The sequence below is a fragment of the Rattus norvegicus genome, chromosome 19 (genome assembly GCF_021556685.1).
Source record: "Rattus norvegicus strain SHRSP/BbbUtx chromosome 19, alternate assembly SHRSP_T2T, whole genome shotgun sequence".
Taxonomy (NCBI): Eukaryota; Metazoa; Chordata; class Mammalia; order Rodentia; family Muridae; genus Rattus; species Rattus norvegicus.
Genome location: NC_141552.1, coordinates 48384692 through 48407744, shown reverse-complemented (window position 1 = coordinate 48407744; position 23053 = coordinate 48384692). Strand labels below are relative to the sequence as shown.

The following is a 23053-nucleotide window of genomic DNA, read 5'->3' as shown; positions in this document are numbered from 1 at the left end:
GATGAGAATGACTTTTAAAGGGGAAATCCAGATCTGACAGTCTGGGGTCGGGGCAGATTTTAGAGGCATGATGGGAAATCTGAAAAGTTAGAGAATCTCAGCTCTGAGGCATTGAGTCCTATCTTCAGGGCACTGAATTTCTATCACTATAATGTTATATGGAAGAAGGTTGTGTGTTAATGAGATGCTCTTTGGAATGTAGTTACGATGACTAAAAACTGCCATACTTCCTGCATTCGGTCTAGCAAGAGGCTGTCTCCCCCACCAAGTACTACAGGTTTTCCAAGCTGCTGATGACTGGAGGCTCTCCGCAGAATGAAATAGTTCTGCACTAAGTCCCTGAACAATTTAAGAGTTACTTTCCTAACTTTTACCAGAAAGCATCCCTAGAGAGTACCCCCATGGGTGACACATGTAGAAGCAAATTCTTTCTGTTCTTTAATAAGTGGAGCACAACCTCCAAGAAGCAGGTTTTCTTATCTTTCTTTCAACCAGCTACGTACCTTTAAAGAGAACCAAACAAAAATCAAATCTTTGTATATCTGTGTTCTTTGGTATAGGTGAGACCCTTAGTTACTCTGTTTATGGAGCCCAACCTAAGTCACATTTAGAAGGCCTAGGGCTCAAAATGACATCATTGGATCAGCTTTTCCAGTTTCGCCGCTGAGCCATTAATCCATTTCATAATCTGTATTCTTTCTCTTCTTGTCTACCTAGAGCTCTTCTAGTCTTAAAGTGGCATGTCTAGTTGTTCCTTTTTGTTTCAGAAATTTAGACAGGGCTTACTCTAGAAGAAATGCCCCTCTTGTTTGTTACAAGGGTCTGTTTTGCTGCAGAGATGCAGGTTTTTGATGGAAGAGGAGGCGTTTCCTTTCTTGAACAACCACCTCACACTTTAACCATCTTGTTCCCACCGCCGCCATTCTTAGACAATTTTGAGTTTTTTCTTTTTTAGTTAGCATACCAACTCAAGGGATTCACTGTGACATTTTCAAATACATACAGCATTCCTCTTTGTTCTGCTGAACCATTGTCCCCTTAAGTCGTCCTATCCTCTGCTCTTATGCCCCTATATTCTGCTACTCTTTCTCGCTCCCCCTGTCTTTGGGGCTCTTCCACTTCATTAACCCCTCTCTCCTTTCATCTAATATGTTCATATGTAGAAATCTATATTCCATGTATTAAAGAAAATATGAGTCTAGCTTGTTAATCTCCAGTATCCATCCATTTCCCAGCAAATGTCGGAATTTCATTCTTTACAGCTGCATAAATTTTCATTGTGTATATCTACCACTTCTTTTAAAAAATCTATCTGTTGATGGGCCTCTGAGTTGGTTCCATATCTTGGCTATTGTGGATAATTCAGTAATAACATAGGTATGCAAATAAATCTATGGCATTCTATTTAGAATTCTTTAGGTGTGTAGTGGTTAATTTTCATTGTCAACCTGACCAGAGTTGGAATTGTCTAGAAGATACTCTTCTAGAAATGTTTGTGAGAATATTTCCAGAGAAATTTAACCAAATGCCCCAGCACCATCTCATGGTCTATGGTACCTGAGTGGAAAGGAGGGAAGGAGCTTCAGCATGCTTCTGCTCTTTGCTTTCTGGTCTTCCCAGATGTAGGAATCCTAGTTTCATGCTCCTACTCCCATGAATTCTGTCACGCTTTCTGTACCATGCTGGACTGTGTGCTTTTAAACTAGAAGCCAAAACAAATCCTTCTCTGAAGTTACTACTACTACTACTACTGCTGCTGCTGCTGCTGCTGCTGCTGCTGCTGCTGCTACTACTACTACTGCTACTACTACTACTACGATTTTATTATTGTGTGATGTTTGTGTGTGAGTGCTGGGCACATGTGCCATGGCACTTATCTAGAAATCAGAGGACAACTGATTCTTTTCTTCCAATTTGACATGGGAAGCCAAGTGTGGTGGTGAACACCTTTAGTCCCAGCACTCAGGAGGCAGAAACAGGTGGATCTGGTTTCTGGTTTGAGGCTAGTCTTGTCTACAGAGCAAGTTCCAGGACAGCAAGGGCTACACAGAGAAAATCTGTCTTAAAATCAACCAATCGGGGTTGGGGATTTAGCTTAGTGGTAGAGCACTTGCCTAGCAAGCGCAAGGCCCTGGGTTCGGTTCCCAGCTCAAAAAAAAAAAAAAAAAATCAGCCAACCAACCAACCGACCAACCAACCAAACAATTTGAATGGATCCCAAGGATTAAACTCAGGTCACCAAGCTTGCCACAGCCATCTTGACTCCTTAAATTGCTTTTTACAAATATTGTCACAGCACTGAGAAAAATAACTAATACAAGGTATATATGAGTGGTATTAGTGAGAAGTATAATTGAATCATATTGTAGTTCTATGTTCATTTTCATTTATTTTTGCTCCTTAATTTCACACACACACACACACACACACACACACACACACACACACACACACACACACACCAGGGTCAGTAATTAAGAATGCTTACTGCTCTTGCAGAAGAGCAAGGTTTGGTTCCCACCACTCATATGGGGATCTGGTAGCCTCTTGTGGCCTCAATGAGCCTGCCTGCACTCAGATAGTGTGCATAAAGTCATGCTGGCACATACACTAGACACAAGTAACAGATGGATTTTTAAAATAGCCCTATACACATGATTTAATATTTTGAGTTTGTTTGTTTTAAAATAGGCTCTCATATGTAGCCCTGGCTAGCCCAGAATTCACAAAAGTAAAAGATAAGAAGAAATCACCTGCTTCTGCCTCCTGAGAGCTGGGATTAAAGGCATACATCACCGTGCATGGATGACTTATCATTTTAATAAGTATAATCCAATAATCTTATGTTTTTAGAATTGTGCAACCACCACCACAACCGATTGTAGAATGTTTTTATCTTCCTTTAAGGAAACCTATATCCATGCTTGGTCTCCCAGCCCTAAATAACCATTAATCTTTGTCTGTGTGGGTTCGGTCCCCAGCTCCGAAAAAAAAAAAAAGAACCAAAAAAAAAAAAAAATCCTTGTCTGTGTAAATTTGCCTTTTCTTCACATTGCTTGCTTTGTTCCTCTTAGTGTAATGTTTCAAGGTCAATCCATATTGTGACAGGTATCAGTCCTTCAGTCCTTTTTATTAACACTTCATGAACCAGGCCTGGGAATACACCTGTCTTTAATGGTAGCACTTGGAAGGCAGAGACAAGTGTATCTCTGTGAGTTCAAGGCCAGCCTAGTCTACATAGTGAGTTTCATGCCAGTCAGGGTTCCAATATGAGACCCTGTCTCAAACAAACAACCTACCAAAATAGTTTCAATATATGGTTATATTCTAATTTGTTTATTCATTCACCAGTTGATGGGCAAATTCAACCAAACGTTAAAATTTATTTCTAGCTTGTCATACTGTGTACTTATATGTCTTTATGCAAATAGTACAGTTTTAATTCATCTTGGTGGGTAGTAAGTTTTCAATATTGGAAATATGGATTCTAAATTTATTTTTCTTTCCAAATATTGTTGTAGTCATCCTGGGTCCTTTCTAAGGCAGCTGGAAATTTCATTAGCATTGTGTTAATTTGTTAGTCTGGAAAATATTGCCATATTTTTAGACAGGGTCTATGTAGCTCAGGATGGCCAAGAACTAGCGATCTTCCTGCCTTAGCCTCCAGAATTGTAGGGTTATAATTGTGGACCAACATGCTTTACTTGAGTATTATGATCTTCATATTAAATATCTCAAATTAACCTATTTCCCCATTTATCTGAGTAATTTAAAAGTTTCTTTCAGGGGGAGGGGTCCGGGGGATGTTGGCCCGGAAACCGGGAAAGGGAGTAACATTCGAAATGTAAATAAGAAATATTCAAGTTAATAAAAAAAAAAGTTTCTTTCAATAAGGAATTAAGGAAAGGGTTCATCAGTGAAATGCTTGTTGTACAAGAGCAAGGATCTGAGTTCGCCGTTCAGCACCCAAACTCAGGTCCTCATGTTTCACAAAAGGCATTTTATTTTTATCCATTAGTCCAGCCTTTTAAGACAGGGTCTCACTATGTAACCATCTCTGGCCTTAGATTCAGTATGTAGTCCATCCTGGTCTCAGACTTGTAGTGATCCTTCTGCCTCTACCTTGAAGTGCTGGCATTACAGATGCATGTGGCCATGGCCTTTTAAACTTAATGTGTAAAATATAATTGGTCTTTAAAAACTATTCTTCAATCTTGGGCTCATAACAGTGTGTGTGTGTGTGTGTGTGTGTGTGTGTGTGTGTGTGTGTGTGTGTATGTGATTTCCCTAGGATGTTGTATATATATTACTATGTTGTCAGCAAATGTAGCTTAATACTTCTTGTTAGGGTGCTTTCAATATCTTGTTATTACATACCTCTTGCCTCATTTTCCCTTTAGGAGGAGCCTGGCATGCCCCATGAGTCAGCAGAGGATTTGTTTCACTTCAATGTCGGGGGCTGGCATTTCTCAGTTCCCAGAAGCAAACTTGCTCAATTCCCAGACTCGCTGTTGTGGAAAGAGGCCTTGGCCTTGACCTCTTCGGAAAGTCAGCGGCTATTCATTGACAGAGACGGTTCCACATTCCGGCATGTGCACTATTACCTCTACACCTCCAAGCTCTCCTTCTCCAGCTGTGCAGAACTGAACTTGCTCTATGAGCAAGCACTGGGTTTGCAGCTGATGCCGTTGCTTCAGGTAAGATGTGCTTTCTTCCAAGAGCGATGATCAGTAGCATCACTAAACGTGAGCTTCTTTTCTATGTTGGGTTCTGAGGTAACCCTTTTGTATGGTTGTTTTCTTGTTTTATTTTGTTTTTTAAGACAAGATTTCTTTGTGTAATCTCCCTGGCTGTCCTAGAACTCTGTAGACCGGACTGGCCCCAAACTCACAGAGATCAGCCTGCCTCTGCCTCTCAAGTGCTGGGGTTAAAGGTATGCTACCACAGCCAGCTCTGAGGTAACGATTTCAATGCACAGTATACTGGAACTGCACAATGGCTTTGAGACAAGGTCTTACCATGTAACCAGGGACCACCTTGAATTTATGATCTTCCAGCCCCTGTAGGACAAATGCCACCATAACCAGCTCCTACTTGCACCTTCTTCACAGAGACTTTCATCCTGATTCTGCTTTCCTTACATCACAGCCACCAGGGACCTGAGATAGGATTTAACATCCAGGGAATCTTTGTCTCTTTCAAATTGTATTTTTAAAATGCTACTTTTTTTTTCTTTTTTGGGGACAAAACCAAGGCTTTTTGCATGCTACGCAAATACTCTGCCACTAAGCCACTTGTCACAGAGATTTGCCTGCTTCTGCTTCCCACATGCTGGGATTAAAGGTGTGTTAACCCACCCGTTTTGGGTTTTGTTGTTATTTTGTTTTGCTTTTTGGTTTTTTGAGACAGAGTTTCTCTGTGTAGCCCTGGCTGTCCTGGAACTTGCTCTGTAGACGAGGCTGCCTTAGACTCAGAGATCTGCCTGTCTGTGTCTCCAGAGTGCTGGGGCCACCTGGCTGCATCTTCCTTTCTTGTTTTAAGAGCTTTAAATACTTTTACTTATAAAGCATCAAAGTATGACAGAAAATGAAAGCATTAGCTTTAAGTTTTCTCCAATGACAAAAGTCATTTTTGTGGTGACTGTGCTTACATAGTTTATTTGGTAGTTTTTCAACAATGATTTTTTTTTAATCTGGAAAAACTAAATATTATGACTGGGAAGGAAATCTGGGCATGTTCTGTATCAATCCCACTGTCTGGACAAGGTGTTAATTATTCCATATTCATAGGAGCTAGTCCATCAGTCACAGTACATCACTGATTATGCCTCCCCAGTACCTCTTGGAAGAAAATTGACTTTGTGTCTGTATCTGGGTCAGGAGAAAAGAGACCATTTATTTTGTAATATATGTGCTTATGGATGATTTTTGGTAAATAATCCAATGTTTTCTCTGAAGGTATTATATATTTAGGAATCTAAGAACCCTAGCACAGTGCAGTGCAAGTTGTAGCTCTCTGAATTTTTTTACAGACTTTCTACTTGAATCTAAGTCTTATTAACTTCTTTAGGAGTAACATATTAGAATTGCTCGTAAGTGGCTTCAAAACTATTTAAATGGCTTGGCATGTTAGGCTTGCTCTTGGCTCTATGCCAAGTCACCTTTTTGTGTGGATAGGGACTAACTTGTTCATTGCAGACAATCAAAGAGATCAAGGCAATGTTTTACAGGATAATTTAGAAGAATACAAGCTTCTCATACAACAGTTTATTAAGCCCTTTAACCCCTTCACAGTCCTCACTTCCTAAACCAAACCAAACCAAACACATCTGAGGATCAACTTCAAAGGAGGAGGCAACAACTCAGAAGCCAATGAGTTGGTCTGATTCCAAAATCCCAAGATGTGTGAGTAGCAGAGTTTGCAGAATTTTGTAGCTCTGCCTCCCTAAAACAGCCTGTGAAACAAGTGCTTTGGAAATGGTGTTTTCAAAGAAATCAACATTTGGGCTGGCCCAGCCTAAGTGGTATTTATTCATTGAAGCAGAGAGTAAATACAGCTGGGAACCAACGCCGCCTCAGCAAGTCCCCACTCTCCTCGCGCAAAGGCCCATCCAGCTACTCGGGCATTTGCCTTAATGAACACGGAGAGCTTGGAGAAATTGAATTTTGTCAATTCTTAGTCTGAAGACTCTTCTTAAGCAGGCCCACTTCAAACATTTAACTATGACTTAATGCGAGCATTCTGGGTTCCAGTTTTATTCCCGTGCACTTTAGGGACAACAAAGAATGGTTGACAACAAACAATGAAATAAATTGTGAGCCATGGATGTGGATGATATATGTAATCACATGTAATGTAAGAGATGGGGTCTCACTGTGTTGCCTCAGCTGACTCTGGACTTCTGGATTCCACTGATCCTCCTGGCTGCCTCAGTCTACAAAGTCACTTAGTGTTACAGGTACATGCAATAACACCTCCTTTCACCAGCATTATTTAAATTTTGTAGTAGCCAAATTTCAAAAAATGTAAAGAAATGAGTGAAACCAATTTTGTGCTTTATTTAACACAATATTTTCAAAAAATTTAAATGGGATACTTTTGTTTTATACCAAGTTTTCAATAACTGATTCTTTCTTTTTTTTACATTTAGCACAGCTCAGATTTAGAATAGCCTAGCAAGGCATCTAGTCCCAATGACACCATATTGAATAGCACATATCTGAACCGTTTCATATTGTTAGTGCTCCTTACTACAGTTCTTCAGAATTAGCACCTAGCAATAAAAATAGAACTGGGTGCCTGCTAATGGGATGGGATTCAGTCAAAAGGTAGCATACATTGGTCAGGATGGTCTGTAATGTGGCAGGCTTTGTTGAAAGGCAGCATGGAAAGCTGGATATGGTGGTGCACACCTATAATCCCAGTACCTGGGAAGCTGAGCTAAGCTCAAGGCCAGCTTGGCTACACAGCAAGACCCCATGAAGCTTCTAGAAGACAGTGCCTTAGCTCATGGTGATTTACACACACCTACCCTAATCCCAGTCCCACTCCAGTTACCTGTCCTTCTACATCCCTAACCTGGACCTTTCACCTCTAAAAGGGCGGGAGAGATGGCTCACTGGTTAAGAGCACTGACTGCTTCCAGAGGTCCTGAGTTCAATTCCCAGCAACCACATGGGGGCTCACAACCATCTGTAATGGAATCTGATGCCCTCTTCTGGTGTGTCTGAAGACAGCTACAGTGTACTCATATACATAAAATGAATACATACATTAAAAAAAAGGTACACTTGAAGTTTCTAACTAATTAGATCACTAGTGTATTGACAACCAACCACATGCCAGATTCTAGAGATAAAGAAATGAGGTGGGGGACTGGAGAGATGGCTCAGAGGTTAAGAGCACCGACTGCTCTTCCAGAGGTCCTGAGTTCAAATCCCGGCAACCACATGGTGGCTCATAACCATCTGTAATGGGATCCGATGACCTCTTTTGGTGTGTCAGAAGACAGTGACAGTGTACTTATATATAATAAATAAATAAATCTTTAAAAAAAATGAGGTGGGAAGCCCTACAACTTCCCGTTCTTCGATACTTAGGGTTAAACACAGGTTTTCATGGATGTTAGGGAAGTCCTGTGAGACTGAGTCATATCCCCAACCCTGATTCCACCTACATAAAGGGGCCATATATTTTATGATTGCTTTTCTGCAGTTTCTGGATGTGGTAGCTTGTACCTATAATCTGAGCACTTGGAAGGTAAGACAGAAGAATTGTTGTGAGTTCAAGGGTAGTCTTGGCCACAAAATGAAATCTCAAGAGAATAAAAAGAATGCGTACATTAATTCTCTCTTGTTTGTTTTGTTTTTGTTTTCAAGACAGGGTTTCTTTGTGTAGCCCTAGCCATCTGAGCCACCTCTGCCTCCAGAGTGCTGAGATTGAAGCTGTGTGCCACCACTACCTGGCCCCCTCTTTGCTTCTTCTTCTTCCTTTTTTTTTTTTTTTTTTTTTTTTTTTGGTTCTTTTTTTCGGAGCTGGGGACCGAACCCAGGCCTTGCGCTTCCTAGGCAAGCGCTCTACCACTGAGCTAAATCCCCAACCCCCCTCTTTGCTTCTTGATTATGGGTCCCATGTGCCCAGATATCTTGAGCTCTTGGCATTGTGACTTCCCCACAATGATGTACTGTAATTTGGTACTATGAACTAAAATAAACACTTTCTCCTCTAGAAATTGAGAGAATTAGAGAAATTCATAGGGGAGAGAGAGAGAGAGAGAGAGAGAGAGAGAGAGAGAGAGAGAGAGAGAGAGAGAGAGACTGGTTGATTTAGTGACTGCCCAGGAACTGGGTTATGGGTTAGAGAATGGATGGGCTGGATAACAGTAGGCAATGGTGATCTGGAGTGCAAGGTTTCTTTCTGGTACCCAGAGTAGACAGTGGTAATGGTTGCACAGCTGGGCAAATATACCCAAACCCAGTGACTACACTGGTTAAACCGCTATGCTTTAACTGGGCCAGGTGGTGCAGGCGTAATCCCAGCTGTCTGAGAACCTGAACAGTATTGTTGTGGTAAATATAAAAAAAACTGACTAAACCTTTTATCCCGAGTTAGCGCCGGCACCCATGGGGCCGCATGGCACTGCGGGGTATCCTTATCTCAGCAGCTCCATGCTGCCAAGTACTCTCTGATCCAGGCAGTCTACGAGCTGTTCCAGCGTGGCACCTTGCCACACTGGTCCCTAGAGTTAGTTCTAGCACCTGTTGGGCCAGATGGAACTAACCATAATTTATCTCTAATTAGTATCTCTCCCTGCCGTTCTCTGCTAGCTTCAAACTTTCTGTCCAGCTACCCGGTAAAATCAGGGCTCTAGAAGTCCAGCATGGGCTGGCCTATCCCAGCTCCCTGCCACGGACTCTGCTCACACTCCCAACAACCCAGTGAAATCAGGACTCAATAAACTGTAATTTATCAATCAGATTTATATGTTAAATTCTCAATACACCATACATCCACACAATAAACTCACAACCAATTGATAAGGATATAAACCTAGATAAAATAAATTTGCCTATAGAAATTCCATTCCAGTTACCTTGGCAATTTAAGACCACCCAGACCTGGGTCATCTTTCTCATCTCCATCGTGATTCTCCTCCTTCCTCTTACAAAAGCTTTGCCCCCGCCTTATTTTTTTCTGTCCAGTCATGGCCTTGTCCTAACTTGTGCCAGCCCTCACCTACATATAGACATCAACCTACACAGGATGATCTCAAGTTCAAGTCCAAACTGGGGTACCTCAGCAAGACTATATTGGGATTAGAGATAAAGCTAGGGCTATAGCTTAGTATTAGAATGCTTACCTAAAATGTACAAGGCCCTGGGTTTGCTCTCTAGTTTTCTTAAAGTGTATGTAAAAATAAAGTTGTTGGAGCTGGAGAAATGGATCGGTAATGCTTACTAAGTTCTTGAGAGGACCTAGGTTCAGTTCCCAGCACCCATACAATTGCTCTCAACCACCTGTAACTCCATTTCACAGACATATGACACTCTTCTGGCCTCTACTCATTTCTGCTTGCACATCATGCACATAAACTCAAGCAGGAACACACATATACATCTAAAAACAAAGTAAATAGATCTTTAAGATAAAGTTGGAAGGAAAAAAATCAGGGCTACTGCCTTGACAGTATTATCTGAGTCTACAAACTATATAGGTCATGGGCAAAACCCAGTCCACTCCAGTGTGTGTGGGTATCCCATAAGCTAAGAATGTTTTTACTTTTTTGAGATTGAAAAAAAGGTCAAATTTCAGTGTTACTGGTAAAGTTTCGAATACAGCCATGCTCCTCTGTTTGTATTTTGCTTATGGCTTTTTTGAACTACCAAAAGAGCTGAGTATTTGAACTGACAGTGACCATATGGCTAGCAAAGCCTAAAATATTTAGTATCTGGCTTCTCACAGGGGAAAATGTGTTTACTCCTGGCCTAGATTCAATAGAGGCAAAGGAAGAAGCAGGAAGATCATGTGGGAAGCTCCAGCAGCCTCAGATCAGTGGTTCTCAACCTTCCTAGCACTGCAACCCTTGTTGAGGTGGGCCCCCAATCATAACATTTTTGCTGTTACTTGATAACTGTAATTTTTGCTATAAGTTGTAAATATCTGTGTTTTCAGATGGTCTTAGGCAACCCCTGTGAAAGGCTGTTCAACTCCCCAACACACACCAAGGGGTTGTGACTCACAGGTTGAGAACCACTCATCCAGATGGAAGGATGAGGTCTTGAGTGGTCACAGAAACCATTTAAGTCCTGGGTACGTCTTGATGAATTTGCTAATGAATGGGATGCAGGATGTGAAAGAATGGACAGCTTCTTATGTCTCTACCCTGGGAAACCAGGTACATGGTGAATTCTGAGAGATGTGAACCTTTAGGGGTCACAAGTTAAGACGGAAGCATGTCCAGCAGGGAAACGGTGACTGGGCAGTAACATCCAAGTGGAGAGTTGAGGAGACACTGAGTAGACAGATCTGGAATTCATGGGAGCAGTTGGGACCAGAAATATAATCCAGGAGTCATCAAGCTGATATGTAAATCCTTGAACCTGAAAGTTGTGGAATGTTATATATTATTCATAGGAGAAATGTAAAGGAGTCATCACCATCCATATATCAGCATCTCCAGGCTTCCTAAAACGTCATGTGGAATTTGAGAAGCCCTCTTAAACATAACCTACCTGGAGCCTTCCACTAACCATCAGACTGATCAGGAGTCACAGCTGCTACTAGAGAACTCGAAGTTTCTCTTCAGGGTCACTCACAAGAGTTTAATGTCTATGCAGACTATTGGCTTGCTTTTACATGCCCCTTGACACCCACTGAAGCTTAAACATAGGGCCTCCCTCATGCTAACACATATTCTACCGCTAATCTACACCACGGCCCAATTTTTCCTATTTCACCTTCTTATGGGAACTTTGAAGTTTGGAACATAAGTTGCTCCATTTGTCAGCAATCTGCTGCCAGTAAGGAATCCAAATATGCCTACATTGTTTGTGCTCAAGGGAGCAGGGGGGTTTTATGCTGATCACACAAATGATGCATTTAATAAAATAGGCCAGTGGCTGTCTCACACTTATGATGTGAGACAGATCACTTTGTGATGTTAGAAAGAAACATCGCAGATAATCCTTCCAACAATGTGGCTTGTGGACAACTCAAGTGTAAAACACTTGAAATGGCTTCAAGGGTCCTGGCTCATATCACAAATTTGTGTGTGTATGTGTGCGTATCCATGTACAAATATGCAATCATACCCCTAAGTATCCCCTATGTTTACTTTCTGTGCCCCCTGCATTCATTTCTTTCTTCTTGGAATATTCACCTTTTAAATCTTGTTATAAATGTAGCCCACAGCCTAGCCTGACGTTTCCAGACAAAGTTATTGTTGCTCTGCTTTTATAATGCTGCATATTCTGTTGGAATCATGTTTTTATTTTTAATATGCCTTTCTCCTTTTCCAGTTTATATTTTTGTGTTTGCATTTCCAATGGTTTTCCAAGTATTTGGCAGCTAGAGGTATTTATTACCATCTGCTGGGAGATGAAGACTGGACCCACCAGCAGCAGAACCAGCAGTAGAGAGACAAGTTTGAAATATTGAGAACTGAACCTTGTTTGGCTGCTTTTGTTGCATGTCCTTTTGGTCTAATAGCCTTGCTCCTTTTAACATCAGCATCTTTACATAGCAGTCAGGGACTTGCCAGCACCCTAAGCTCCTTTACCATTATGCTCCCCCAATGCTCCATAAGCACATAGGCATCTCCAAAAAATCCCCTTACGTCCAACTGCTCTGCCAGCAGGGTGCCTTGTCAGCCATCTTTTAGCAGCACCCATGCCCCTGCACTGTCAGATTTCCATTGCCTTCACTACTATCTAGGCCCAAAGCAACATCGATTGTCCTTAAGAGTAGCAGTTAGCCTTGCAAGTTCACTGTATTTCTCATTTTCCAGGCACTGTGGAACATGTCTGTAATTCCAGAACTCAGGAGGCTGAGGCTGGAAATAGAAAATTCAAGGACACCCTGGGCTACACAGCAAGACTTTGTGGAAGGAAAAGAAGACACCTCCCACCCCCTATAATAACTTATGTCATAACATATAAAGAGAAAAATTCCAAAAAGTAATATCCAAGTAGATGAAAGTAGTCCTGAAGTTGGTGACTAGAGTCAGTAAAGCAAGAAGCTCCCTGGAAGTAGGCTCCCTGGAGAGTTTGTTATTCATGCATTATTTTATTTGTTTATTTATTTATCTATTTTTATTTTATTTATGTATGTGAGTACACTACAGCTGTCTTCAGACACACCAGAAGAGGGTACCAGATCTCATTACAGATGGTTGCGAGCCACCATGTGGTTGCTAGGAATTGAACTTAGGACCTCTGGAAGAGCAGTCAGTGTTCTTAACCACTGAGCCATCCTCCACCCCCCTCATGCATTCTTTAAAATGCACCAGTGTGTCCCATTTCTAGCAGAGAACAAGTGAAGTCCTTGGGGTCTCTGGGAGGTTATGCTATTAGAAAAAAGGCATAAACAAGCAAGGAGGTAAGGAAGTTGGAGGGCTCCTGTGGTTTCTGAAAGCATCCTTTGCCTTCTCGTGAGCAGAGGTTTTGTTTCTAGATATCAGAGAGCAAGGGCTCACTGAGAGAATTCAGGAAACAACCTTGTTGAAGCTCCAGAGCCTAGGTACTAGCTTGAGCCCTTTAGTTAGCACATAGCATGGCCTCACTGGCTGGGGTTGCAATCTTTGTAGATTTTATTTGCCTGATTTCTTCTCTTTTTAAAGTTTTGCTAACGGTTTCAATTCTTGGTGGAAAGTGGGGTTGCACAGAGTTTAATTGAAACCCTAGAACACAGAGGTTTCATTTCTAGAAAATGGTTCATCCTCTCCCCCACTAGTATATTTCCTTTCAAGCTAGTTGGACAGACCAACTACATTATATACTGTAGGCATACACTTTTTGCAACCTACTTTTAATAGGGGTTCAACATCTTCTGTAGCCCACCACCCAGCAGAGGCAGTGGAAGAGGAAAGTTATTAGGATATGGGGAAGTGGACCTGCTCAGTAATAGTTCTTTGGGGGTGAGCTCTATTTTCTTTGGCAGCCATTCAGTCCTGTAGCAAACACCAAATTCACTCAGCAGCTGCAGACCAGTCTTCTAGGCAGGCAGACATGAGGCATGAACCAGCAGCTGTAGTTCAATCCTGAAGAAACTGCCAGGCTTGTCGACTGGCCTGAGGCTGAGGAAGCAGCAAGCAGCTGCAGGGACCCCCGAGAGCAGTTCTTGAGTTTCTCTCAATGGCACTTTTACCACAAGCTGAGCTCAACAATGCTATGTAAGGTGAACCAGTGCGTGTGTGCAGTTAGTGAAGAGTAGTGAGGCACAGCAAACCAAACCAAAGCTCAGTGCTTGTCTCCCACTGTCTGTGGGATCATAGTTATACTCCTTCATCAAGCGTCCTTTCACGTGTTTGCTATAGCAATACATCATTTTACCTTTGCTCCAGGAGGACAATCTTTCCTGTGTTTGCTTTGTCTGCAGGTGGCAAATTCAAGCTCTTGTGACTAGTGAGCAGTATCTTAGAATGGATTTAGATGCTCTTGTCTTTCTCCAGGACTTCCCTGTTTCACATTCTTTTTTCTGTTGTGTGATTTGTCTTTCTGTCCACGAACACTCCAACTCTCACTGAGCCCTTTCTTCCAGCTGTTCTCTCTCTGTCCCTTCTCATTATGTCTTCTGCCTCTCAGGTTGCAGGTTGGAGTCATTATCTCCATTGTCCCTGAGCTGTGAGCTGTGTGCGCTTGTGCTGGCTTTGCCTATATAGTTTTGGGTGCTCTGCATCTTCCTCAGTTGTGAGAGTGTGTTTTGCCTTCTTCCCAGAAGACTCATCCCTCCATCTCCCCAGTTTCATTCATGCAGTCTTTCACATAATTCCAAGTACTTCCTCTCTATTCAGATCTAGACTAGAAGACAGGCTGCATGCACCTAGCCCTGTCAGGCACCTGAGGACAGAGGAAAGAATTGGCCTGGATTCAATCTAGAAGCCTGCAGAGAGAAGTGTGTGTGCATTTGTGGCAACAAAGAGGAAGCAAGAATGACTAGGTCTGCCTAGGAGAGGCAGCGGGTCAAAGCTTGAGAAATGGGAAGAGGAATTTTCTGGGCAGAGGGAACAACATACATAAAGTTGAGGGAGGGTGGGGGAAGGTAGTACAGCGGTAAAGTGCTTGTCTTTGAATTTGACCCACATAAAAATGTCACGCATGATGGCATAGACTAATAGTCTCAAAATGTGTGTGGCTGAAGATAGGAGGCTCTTTGTGACTCACCAGCCAGACAAGCTACCTAATTGGTGAGCTCCAGAGCTCTTGATAGATGATGTTCCTGAGGATGATGCTTTGGTGTGTGTGTGTGTGTGTGTGTGTGTGTGTGTGTGTGTGTGTGTGTGTGTGTCCATACACATGCTCTCTCTCTCTCTCTCTCACACACACACACACACACACACACACACACACACACACACACACACACACACTTGTGAACAGGTGCGTGCATGCATTTAAAAAGATGCTGAGGAGTCAGACAATAGTGGTGCATGCCTTTAATCCCAGCACTCAGGAAGCAGAGGCAGGCAGATCTCTGAATTCAAGGTCAGCCTGGTTTGCAGAGTGAGTTCCAGGACAGCTAGGGCTACACAAAGAAATTCTGTCTCAAAAACAACCAACCAAACAAACAAATATGCTGAGGCAGTGTGCTTTGTGCTTTGAGAGTTTTGTGAAATTTAGTGTCATTGACATTGGATTGAAAACAGAACATTGAAAGACGAAACTGAAAAGGAAGTTTGGGCTGTGACCACCGAGAAGAAGGCAGTGGACATATTTTGGGCTATAATCCTCAGAGCACCTCCCAGATTTTGTTGTCTTTTTTGTTGGACTTGAGAAACCTGAGATTTGGAGATGTTGTGTGATGATGAGGAGAACAAGCCTGACTAACTCAGAAGCTGTAGAGAGAAATGTGCAGATAACTGTAGTTAAGAGGTTGGATTCTCTGGGCTCTAGAGTTGGCTCAATAATGAAGAGCATTGGTTGTTTTAAAGACATGGGCTTCTTGAACTTCACACACACACACACACACACACACACACACACACACACACACACACACACAAAGACGTGGGTTTGAGTGCTAGTATCCAATGCTGCCTTCTGGTCTCTATGGCAACCAGGTATGTACATGGTACACAGATGTATACATAATTTTTTTTATTATTCTTTGAGACAGGGTTTCTCTGTGTAGCCCTGGCTGTCCTGAAACTCACTGTGTAGAGCAGGTTGGCCTTGAATTCAGAGATCCACCTGCCTCTGCCTCCCAACTACTGGGATTAAAGGTGTGTGCCACCACATTTTTCAGTTTGCTTCCTAATACAACTCAGGATTAGTACCATCCACAGTGAGCTGGACCCTCCCACATCAATCATCAATCCAGAAAATGCCCCAGAGGCTTGCCCAAAGACCAATCTGGTGGGGGCATTTTCTCTATTGAGGTTCCTTCTCCCAAATGACTCTAGTACACGTCAAGTTGACATAAAACCAAACAAAACATCTTTCAGGGATTTTAATTAACCAGTAGAACCAACAAAATACCTTGGGCAGCTTGCATGGTTCTCTGCTCCTGGGCTCTTGTTTACTGTTCTCAATCCACCACTTCTTTCCTTCAACCTCAAACAATGTCATGCTCAAGGCAGAGGTGTGTCTGAATATATACCTTGCCCTCTCCTGCCCTTCCTAGACACAGTCACCACCTCCTTTCCTTTGTCCCACTTCTCAGCCCAAATGCTGTCAAGTTGTCATCCTTCATCTTGACTCAAATATGCTTTCCTATTTGCAATGCACACTTCATTCTGAGCACCTACTCACCATCCTGGCACCTCACTGTTCATCTTCTTTGCCCAAGGACAAGTATTTGCTCTCACAGAAACCTTTCTCTGACTGATTTGTCTCCTCCAAAGAGCTAACAGTTTGACACAGAAGCTAAAGCTGTGTCCATACCTAAACCAAGAAGGTCCTTTTTTAATGCTGTGAAAATAGTCCCAGGGTTCCTGGGGATCCATAAATTTGAAACTGATGGTAGATCTTGCCTTATAATATACAAACTGTTGGTTTCCATGTCCATATGTGTGCTTTGTGTGTTTGCAAGAGTGGACATGTGTGCACATGTGTGTGTGTTGCCAGTGGATACACAGACCAATGACCAGATGTCCTCCATTATTCTCCATCTTTTGGAGTGTGAGGGGAGCTTGGCAACTCAGTTGAATTTGATGGCTAGCAAGCCCTAGGGATCTGTGTCTACCTACCTTCCGGGTACTGGGACTACAGATATGCACTGTCGTACCTTTAATGTGGCCTCTAGAGAGGTTCTGATGCTTGTGCAGCAAGTGTGCTAATGAGCCATCTCCCCAGTCCTTCCACATCTTTCTTTTTCCCCAAGCCAAGAACTCTAAGAGTCTAAGCAGGAACCTAGCAAAGCACAGCGAGTACTTCTTAAGGCTCCCAATATTCCACACATGCAGTCTTCTTCCTTGTGGTGCTGCAGAGAAAAACTCCCCATAGCCCTGACAATGCTCAGTCCTTCCTCAGGCTCTCTAGCCACCCAACACGGAGATAATTGTCCCACTCTGGCTGGACTGCCTCCCTTTGAGACCTTAGTTATGAGAGGGCCAGTTCCTACTATAGCCACCAGAGGGCTCTTCTCGTTACTTGAGATCCCAAGAGCAAACTCACAAGGGCTTCACCTGGGTAGCTAACAACCTGATGCAGTGTTTTTGTGTTGGGTTTTGGGGGTTTTGTGTGTGTGGTTGGTTGGTTGGTTTTTTCGAATTGGAGGCTTTCTGATCACAACGAGGTTCTTAAAGGAGAAAGCTGATCATGTGTATGGTCTATAAAGGATCGCTTGTCCGATTGTGTCCAACAGTTCATTAGGAAAATACTATCTTCTAGGGTGCAGTCAAACCATTTTGGTTTCATAGTTTAATTTCATAGTCTCGGCAGGACTGTAGGAGAATGGGTCCTGGGGTAAGGGTGGAATGAAGATCCACCCTCTGCCCTGGGATCCAGCCTCACTCAGTTGGTGTGCTCCACTCCACAGTCATACTACTGGTCACTTCACTGTTAGACTACTTCCCAGAATGGGGACGAAGACACCAATCATAAAAAAGTGGGGCTTTTGAACTATTAAGGACAATACTAGATGATATCAAGTTTTGAATGGCTAAACAGAAATTACTCCATAACTGAGCATGATGGGAAACACCTGTAATCTCGATACTTAGGAAATGAAGGCAGCAGCAGAGCGAGTTCAAGGCCACCCTTAGCTATTCTATGTTTGAGGTCAGCCTGTGCACCTTAAGGCCCTATTTCAAAAAAAAAAAATTCCATAGATTTTTTTTTCAAGGAAAAAAATTCTGTTACTTGACAGAAAATTAAAAGAAAAAAATTGCTTCAAACTCAGAAGAAAAATAATCATTGGAAATTTTAATTATTACCTTGCCATTTTGTATTTTGTGATTGATTCAGTTTATTTTAAAATACTGTCCCAAAGCAAATTACATGCTATTTTTTTCTGAGTATTCAGTGTTTTTAAAAAAAGTTGGTTATGAGGTTTATACTTTCTTCATGTGACAGACCCTAGATAATCTGAAGGAAGGGAAACACCACCTCCGTGTGCGGCCTGCCGACATTCCTGTTGCTGAGCGAGCTTCCCTGAACTACTGGCGAACATGGAAGTGTATCAGCAAACCCTCGGAGTTTCCAATAAAAAGCCCTGCCTTCACAGGTACTGTCATGGGCAGGCCCAGCCCTGAAGCCACCAGCTTTAACTATCCTCACCCTAATAGACGTTAGCCTCATCTGAGCTAGTTCTGGAAGCTGTCCCTCTCTTTTCCTCATCTCTTTTGACCTAGTGCTGTCCCCAGCATGGCTGCTTGCTTACTGGGACTCAACAACCTGCTCCATTCCATTCTGCTGCACGTAGGCTTCATTTAGGTGATATGATGTCTTCCAATCTCTCCTGGAAGTTAGGGCTCCATCATTATTTCAACTTACCTCATGCAAAAGATGCTCAGTGGTCTCTGGCTTATAAGTCCCTTGCAGCATAAGTTGACCTACAATGGGACATCAGGAGTCCATGATTATTAATGGGTTTTTAATCTGTAGTCCACAGTAGTTGGTTTGATCAGTTAGAAAGACCATGGAGGGTTGGAGAGATGGTTCCATGGCTAAGAGCACTGACTGCTCTTCTAGAGGTCCTGAGTTCAATTCCCAGCAACCACATGGTGGCTCACAACTACCTGGTGTGTAGGAAGACAGCAATAGTGTACTCATAAATAAAATAAACAAATCTTAAAAAAAAAACATGGAGAGGGACTAGAGAGATGACTCAGCAGTTAAGCTCACTAGCTGCTTTTGTTGAGAACCCAGCAAAAACATCCAGTTCCAGGGAATCGGATGCCCTTATCTGACCTCTACATGGTGAACACACATACATACAGGCAAAATGCTCATACATATAGATAAATCTTAAATAAGAGACAAGGATAACTGGATATAGTGACTTTGGATGCATAAGCCAAGATATATTATTCAGTGTCCTTTTACTGTCTACAGAAAAAAAGATTTTTCATATTTAGCTTCCCAGAACACTTCTTCTTACCCTTAAATATATATCTGAAAAGAGAAGATGGGGAAGGAAGTGTATGGCAGAAACTGATGCCTAGGTGGTCCCCAACTTCCCCTGGGACCCCTGGATCAATGGGAGTATCTCAATGCCTCGGGGAGGTGATGGCACCTTCTGTATCCTTTCTTCCAGGTCTTCATGATAAGGCCCCTTTGGGGCTCATGGACACACCGCTGCTGGACACAGAAGAGGAAGTGCATTACTGCTTCTTACCCCTAGACTTGGTGACCAAGTACCCAAGCCTAGTGACTGAAGACAACCTACTGTGGTTGGCTGAAACTGTGGCCCTGATCGAGTGCGAGTGTAGCGAGTTCCGCTTCATTGGTGATTGCTCTGTCTAGGGGTGGCCACCTACTCATTCCACACCCGTATCCACACCTAGCAAGGTCCATTTGTTGGTTACGGCTGAGGACCTTCTCTGAGCAGAGGCTGTAAGAACATAGGGATCTTCCAGGAGGCAAGCAGAGTCCAGCATGAGGCTCTCACTTAGCTCAGAGCCTTTGGTTTGGTTTGGTTTTTGAAACATGGTCTCTCTATGTAGTCCTGGTTGTTCTGGAACCTGATATGTAAAACAGGCTAGCCTCAAACACAGAGATCCAACTGCCTCTGCCTCTTGAGTGCTGAGATTAAAAGCATACACTGCCACGCACAGCCCAGCTCAGAGATGTTTTAGCTCCTACTTCTCTTGGGATGGCCTAGCCCTAAGAGGCCCTGAGACTCCCTAAGGTAGTGGTAAGGGTTATAGAGATGATGGTAAGGGCAGAGCATTGAGTTGAACCCTGGTCACATACTTTGCTTATGTCTCTAGCTGGACTCTAGGCTTCAGCTAATCTCAACATACAGTGAAGAAATAGGATTGTTTCAAAGACACTATCTGCTTTCTCTTCCATTACACTTGGAGTGTAAAGAAAGGGAGTAAACAATGGCAGTCTTCCCAGAATCATGCGGAACTGGCAGCCTGAGCTAAGGAGAGCTGAGATCTCTCATCTTCCCAGACAGGAGCCTCCCTTCCCACACTACCCCAGGACTAGCTTTGCTGGTCTGTGAGCCAAATGGCCTCTCTGCTATCTAGATAACCTGAACCTAGATGGACAGGACAATAAACACCAAGTTATGTCAGGGGCCTGAATGCTTGAAGTCCCAGCTATCGAGATTCAGTGTTACCTAGGACGTTATTTGTGCTGCACTCCTGCATCTCTGAGTTGATTCTCACAGGGACTTAGTCTGGTTCTGTCTCTTGCTTCCCATACTGTCTCTTGCTTCCCATACTGCAATCCAACAGAGACAACCTGCAGGCACTACCTGGCAGCTCAGGCTCAGCCAGGCCTCTCCTCTCTAACAAGACAACTCCCTCTTTTGGAATGACTTGCTCTGGGGTCAAGACTCTTAGGGTAAGTCTCAGGGTCTTTGGGTTCACAGAGAGAGTCTGGAGTGCCAGGCCAGGGAAGGCCACACCCATGGACTCTGACAGAGAAAAACAGAGTAGAGTCTTTGAAAAGCAAGCCTAATGAGGAATGTTTAGCAATTGTTTAGCAGAACTAGGAGATCCTGACTTATGATGAAGAATCTGCCAGGACATGGACAGATTAGTCATGAGTATGTTTTGTTAACTCATGGTGTTTCTTTCTGCTTTTCAAGTGAATTTTCTACGCTCACACAAGATTTTGCTACCAGATAACTTCTCCAACATTGATGTGTTAGAAGCAGAAGTTGAAATTCTGGAAATCCCTGAGCTTACAGAAGCTGTACGGCTATACCGGATGAATATTGGTATGTTGCCTGGGAACCTTGGCTTCCCCTGAATATTCTAGAACAGCCTGGGCTTGAGCTACAGAAGCCAAGAACAAACATCTCCCCCTTACAGCTACTTTGGACTTGGGTGGTAGTGAGTAACAGGTGTTGTGACTGACTGAGAATCTGAGAAAAGGAGTTTGGCTTAAAACCCTGCATGTCCTCTCTACTCAGCATTGCAACCAAAGCCAGGGCCAAAGGGAGCAGGAGGAGCCTAACCTGGGTGAGAAACCAGGAGGGAACGTCCTGAGAAGCAGGCTGATCCTGAGGACAAGCTTCCTAGGCATATGCTGTCTGTCCCTCTGTGGCAGTTCTGAGCATCCACCCGCAACCCCCACCCCTCCCCACCCCCATCTTTCCTCTTCCGGGAACCACTAACCAGGGAACAAAATGACAGGCATACTTTCTACCAGTGTTCCAGTTACCCTTCCCCCTTCCACCTCCTTTCACATCCTCTGACTTCCGTTCCTGTTTCTGCACGTTCCTAACATTTCCTGACCCTTGTTCAGGTCAGACCTTTGTGCTCCTGGCGTAGCCTCGGTGCAACTGTTCCTGTGTCATGGTTTTGATTTGCCTGTCATCAGCTCAGTCACCAGCTACTGCACATCCTTGGTCACTACCACATGTGCTTTAGGAAGCTGGCTGTATCAAGCAGGGGCAGCTGGTCTTTTGAGAACGTGTGTAACCTTTTCAAATAACAGGGCTACCACCACCACCACCACCACCACCACCACCACCACCACCACCACCACCACAAAAGTGAAGAACTGTCTTACACGTGGGAAGCTTGGCCTGGTTGTTTGGTTGTCCCATGGAAAGAGGCTTAGTCTTTTCCCAGGCAAATGGATTGCCCTTCTGCGGTATTGTGGTGGGGGAGTGGGTAGTGATATTCTGAAGCAAGTCTCAGGAACCTGTTCCAGGACTTTTAGTTTACTAAGAGGAGTGTGAGTTCAGCACCTTCCCTCAGGAAGCCTGAGGGTTATGATGTGGGTGGAGTGGTCACTGCTCCTCACATGTAAGGAACAGATGGCAGCATATCTGTAGACAAGTTTTCCTCACATGTGTAAGTTCTTCACCTTTTACAAAGCAATAACCAAAGTAAATGTCTTTCATAGCCCTTTGACTATGACAAAACTCAAACTCTAGCCCTGCATAACTGAAGTTACTGGTACTTTGCCGAAAACCACAACATCTGACAGGACAGAACACAGTTCACTCATCTGTAGACTACTAGTAGGGCTGCTCTCAAGACGGGACATAAGCCATGAAAATCCTCCAGTAGGAGGCTGAGGAACGTGGTAGTACTCACCTGTAATTCCAGCACTTGGGAGACAGAGGCAAGAGGATCACAAGTTGAAAGACAGTTTGGTGTATATATTGACACCCTATTTCAAAATAAGAGTTTGAACATCTCCTGGAAGCTTGTCAGCTGGCTCAGTGTTCCTATTGTGTCACCTCTCAAGAGTTTTGACCTCTAAGCTTAATGCATGTACACAAAGTCATACTAACGTTAAGGTGATCCAAATTTGAACTGCATAAGCAAACGACTTCCATCTTATCACATAAGTCCTAAGCGGGGTAGCAGAAGGACCCATATTGTCCGATTCAGGGATGATCAAAGATCTAGGAGTCATCTCTTTCTCTCCAACACAGGTGGCTCTTCCCGGACCTCCTGTCCACCTCTAAGTCCTGGAAAGGGGGGTCGTATAGCCAGTCTGGAGTCTGTGAAACCACTGTACATGATGGCCCTGGGCCTACTGGTCAAGTATCCAGACTCTGCACTGGGACAGCTTCGCATTGAGAGCACACTGGATGGAAGCAGATTATACATCACAGGGAATGGGGTCCTTTTCCAGCATGTCAGGCAAGTTCCCGTCTCTCAGGGCGCTACCGGACTGTGCTCTGCCCATGTTGGGAAGCAACATTAAGCCTCTCCCATGAGCTAAAGGGTAAAGTGTCTTTGGGATACCTCACTATTTTA

The 23053-nt window shown here is 43.4% G+C and overlaps 1 protein-coding gene across 2 annotated transcripts in view; it reads left to right on the top strand.

Annotated features, from left to right (window-relative positions):
- The window catches only part of Kctd19 (potassium channel tetramerization domain containing 19), a 32111-nt gene that overhangs the window by 426 nt on the left and 8632 nt on the right, over positions 1–23053 (top strand). For both annotated transcript variants that reach the window (XM_087594156.1, NM_001305199.1), the window contains exons 2-6: positions 4401–4697; positions 18231–18381; positions 19414–19605; positions 20920–21051; positions 22726–22936. In XM_087594156.1, the coding sequence (XP_087450282.1) occupies positions 4401–4697; positions 18231–18381; positions 19414–19605; positions 20920–21051; positions 22726–22936 (983 nt within the window). The remainder of the gene's footprint in view (positions 1–4400; positions 4698–18230; positions 18382–19413; positions 19606–20919; positions 21052–22725; positions 22937–23053) is intronic.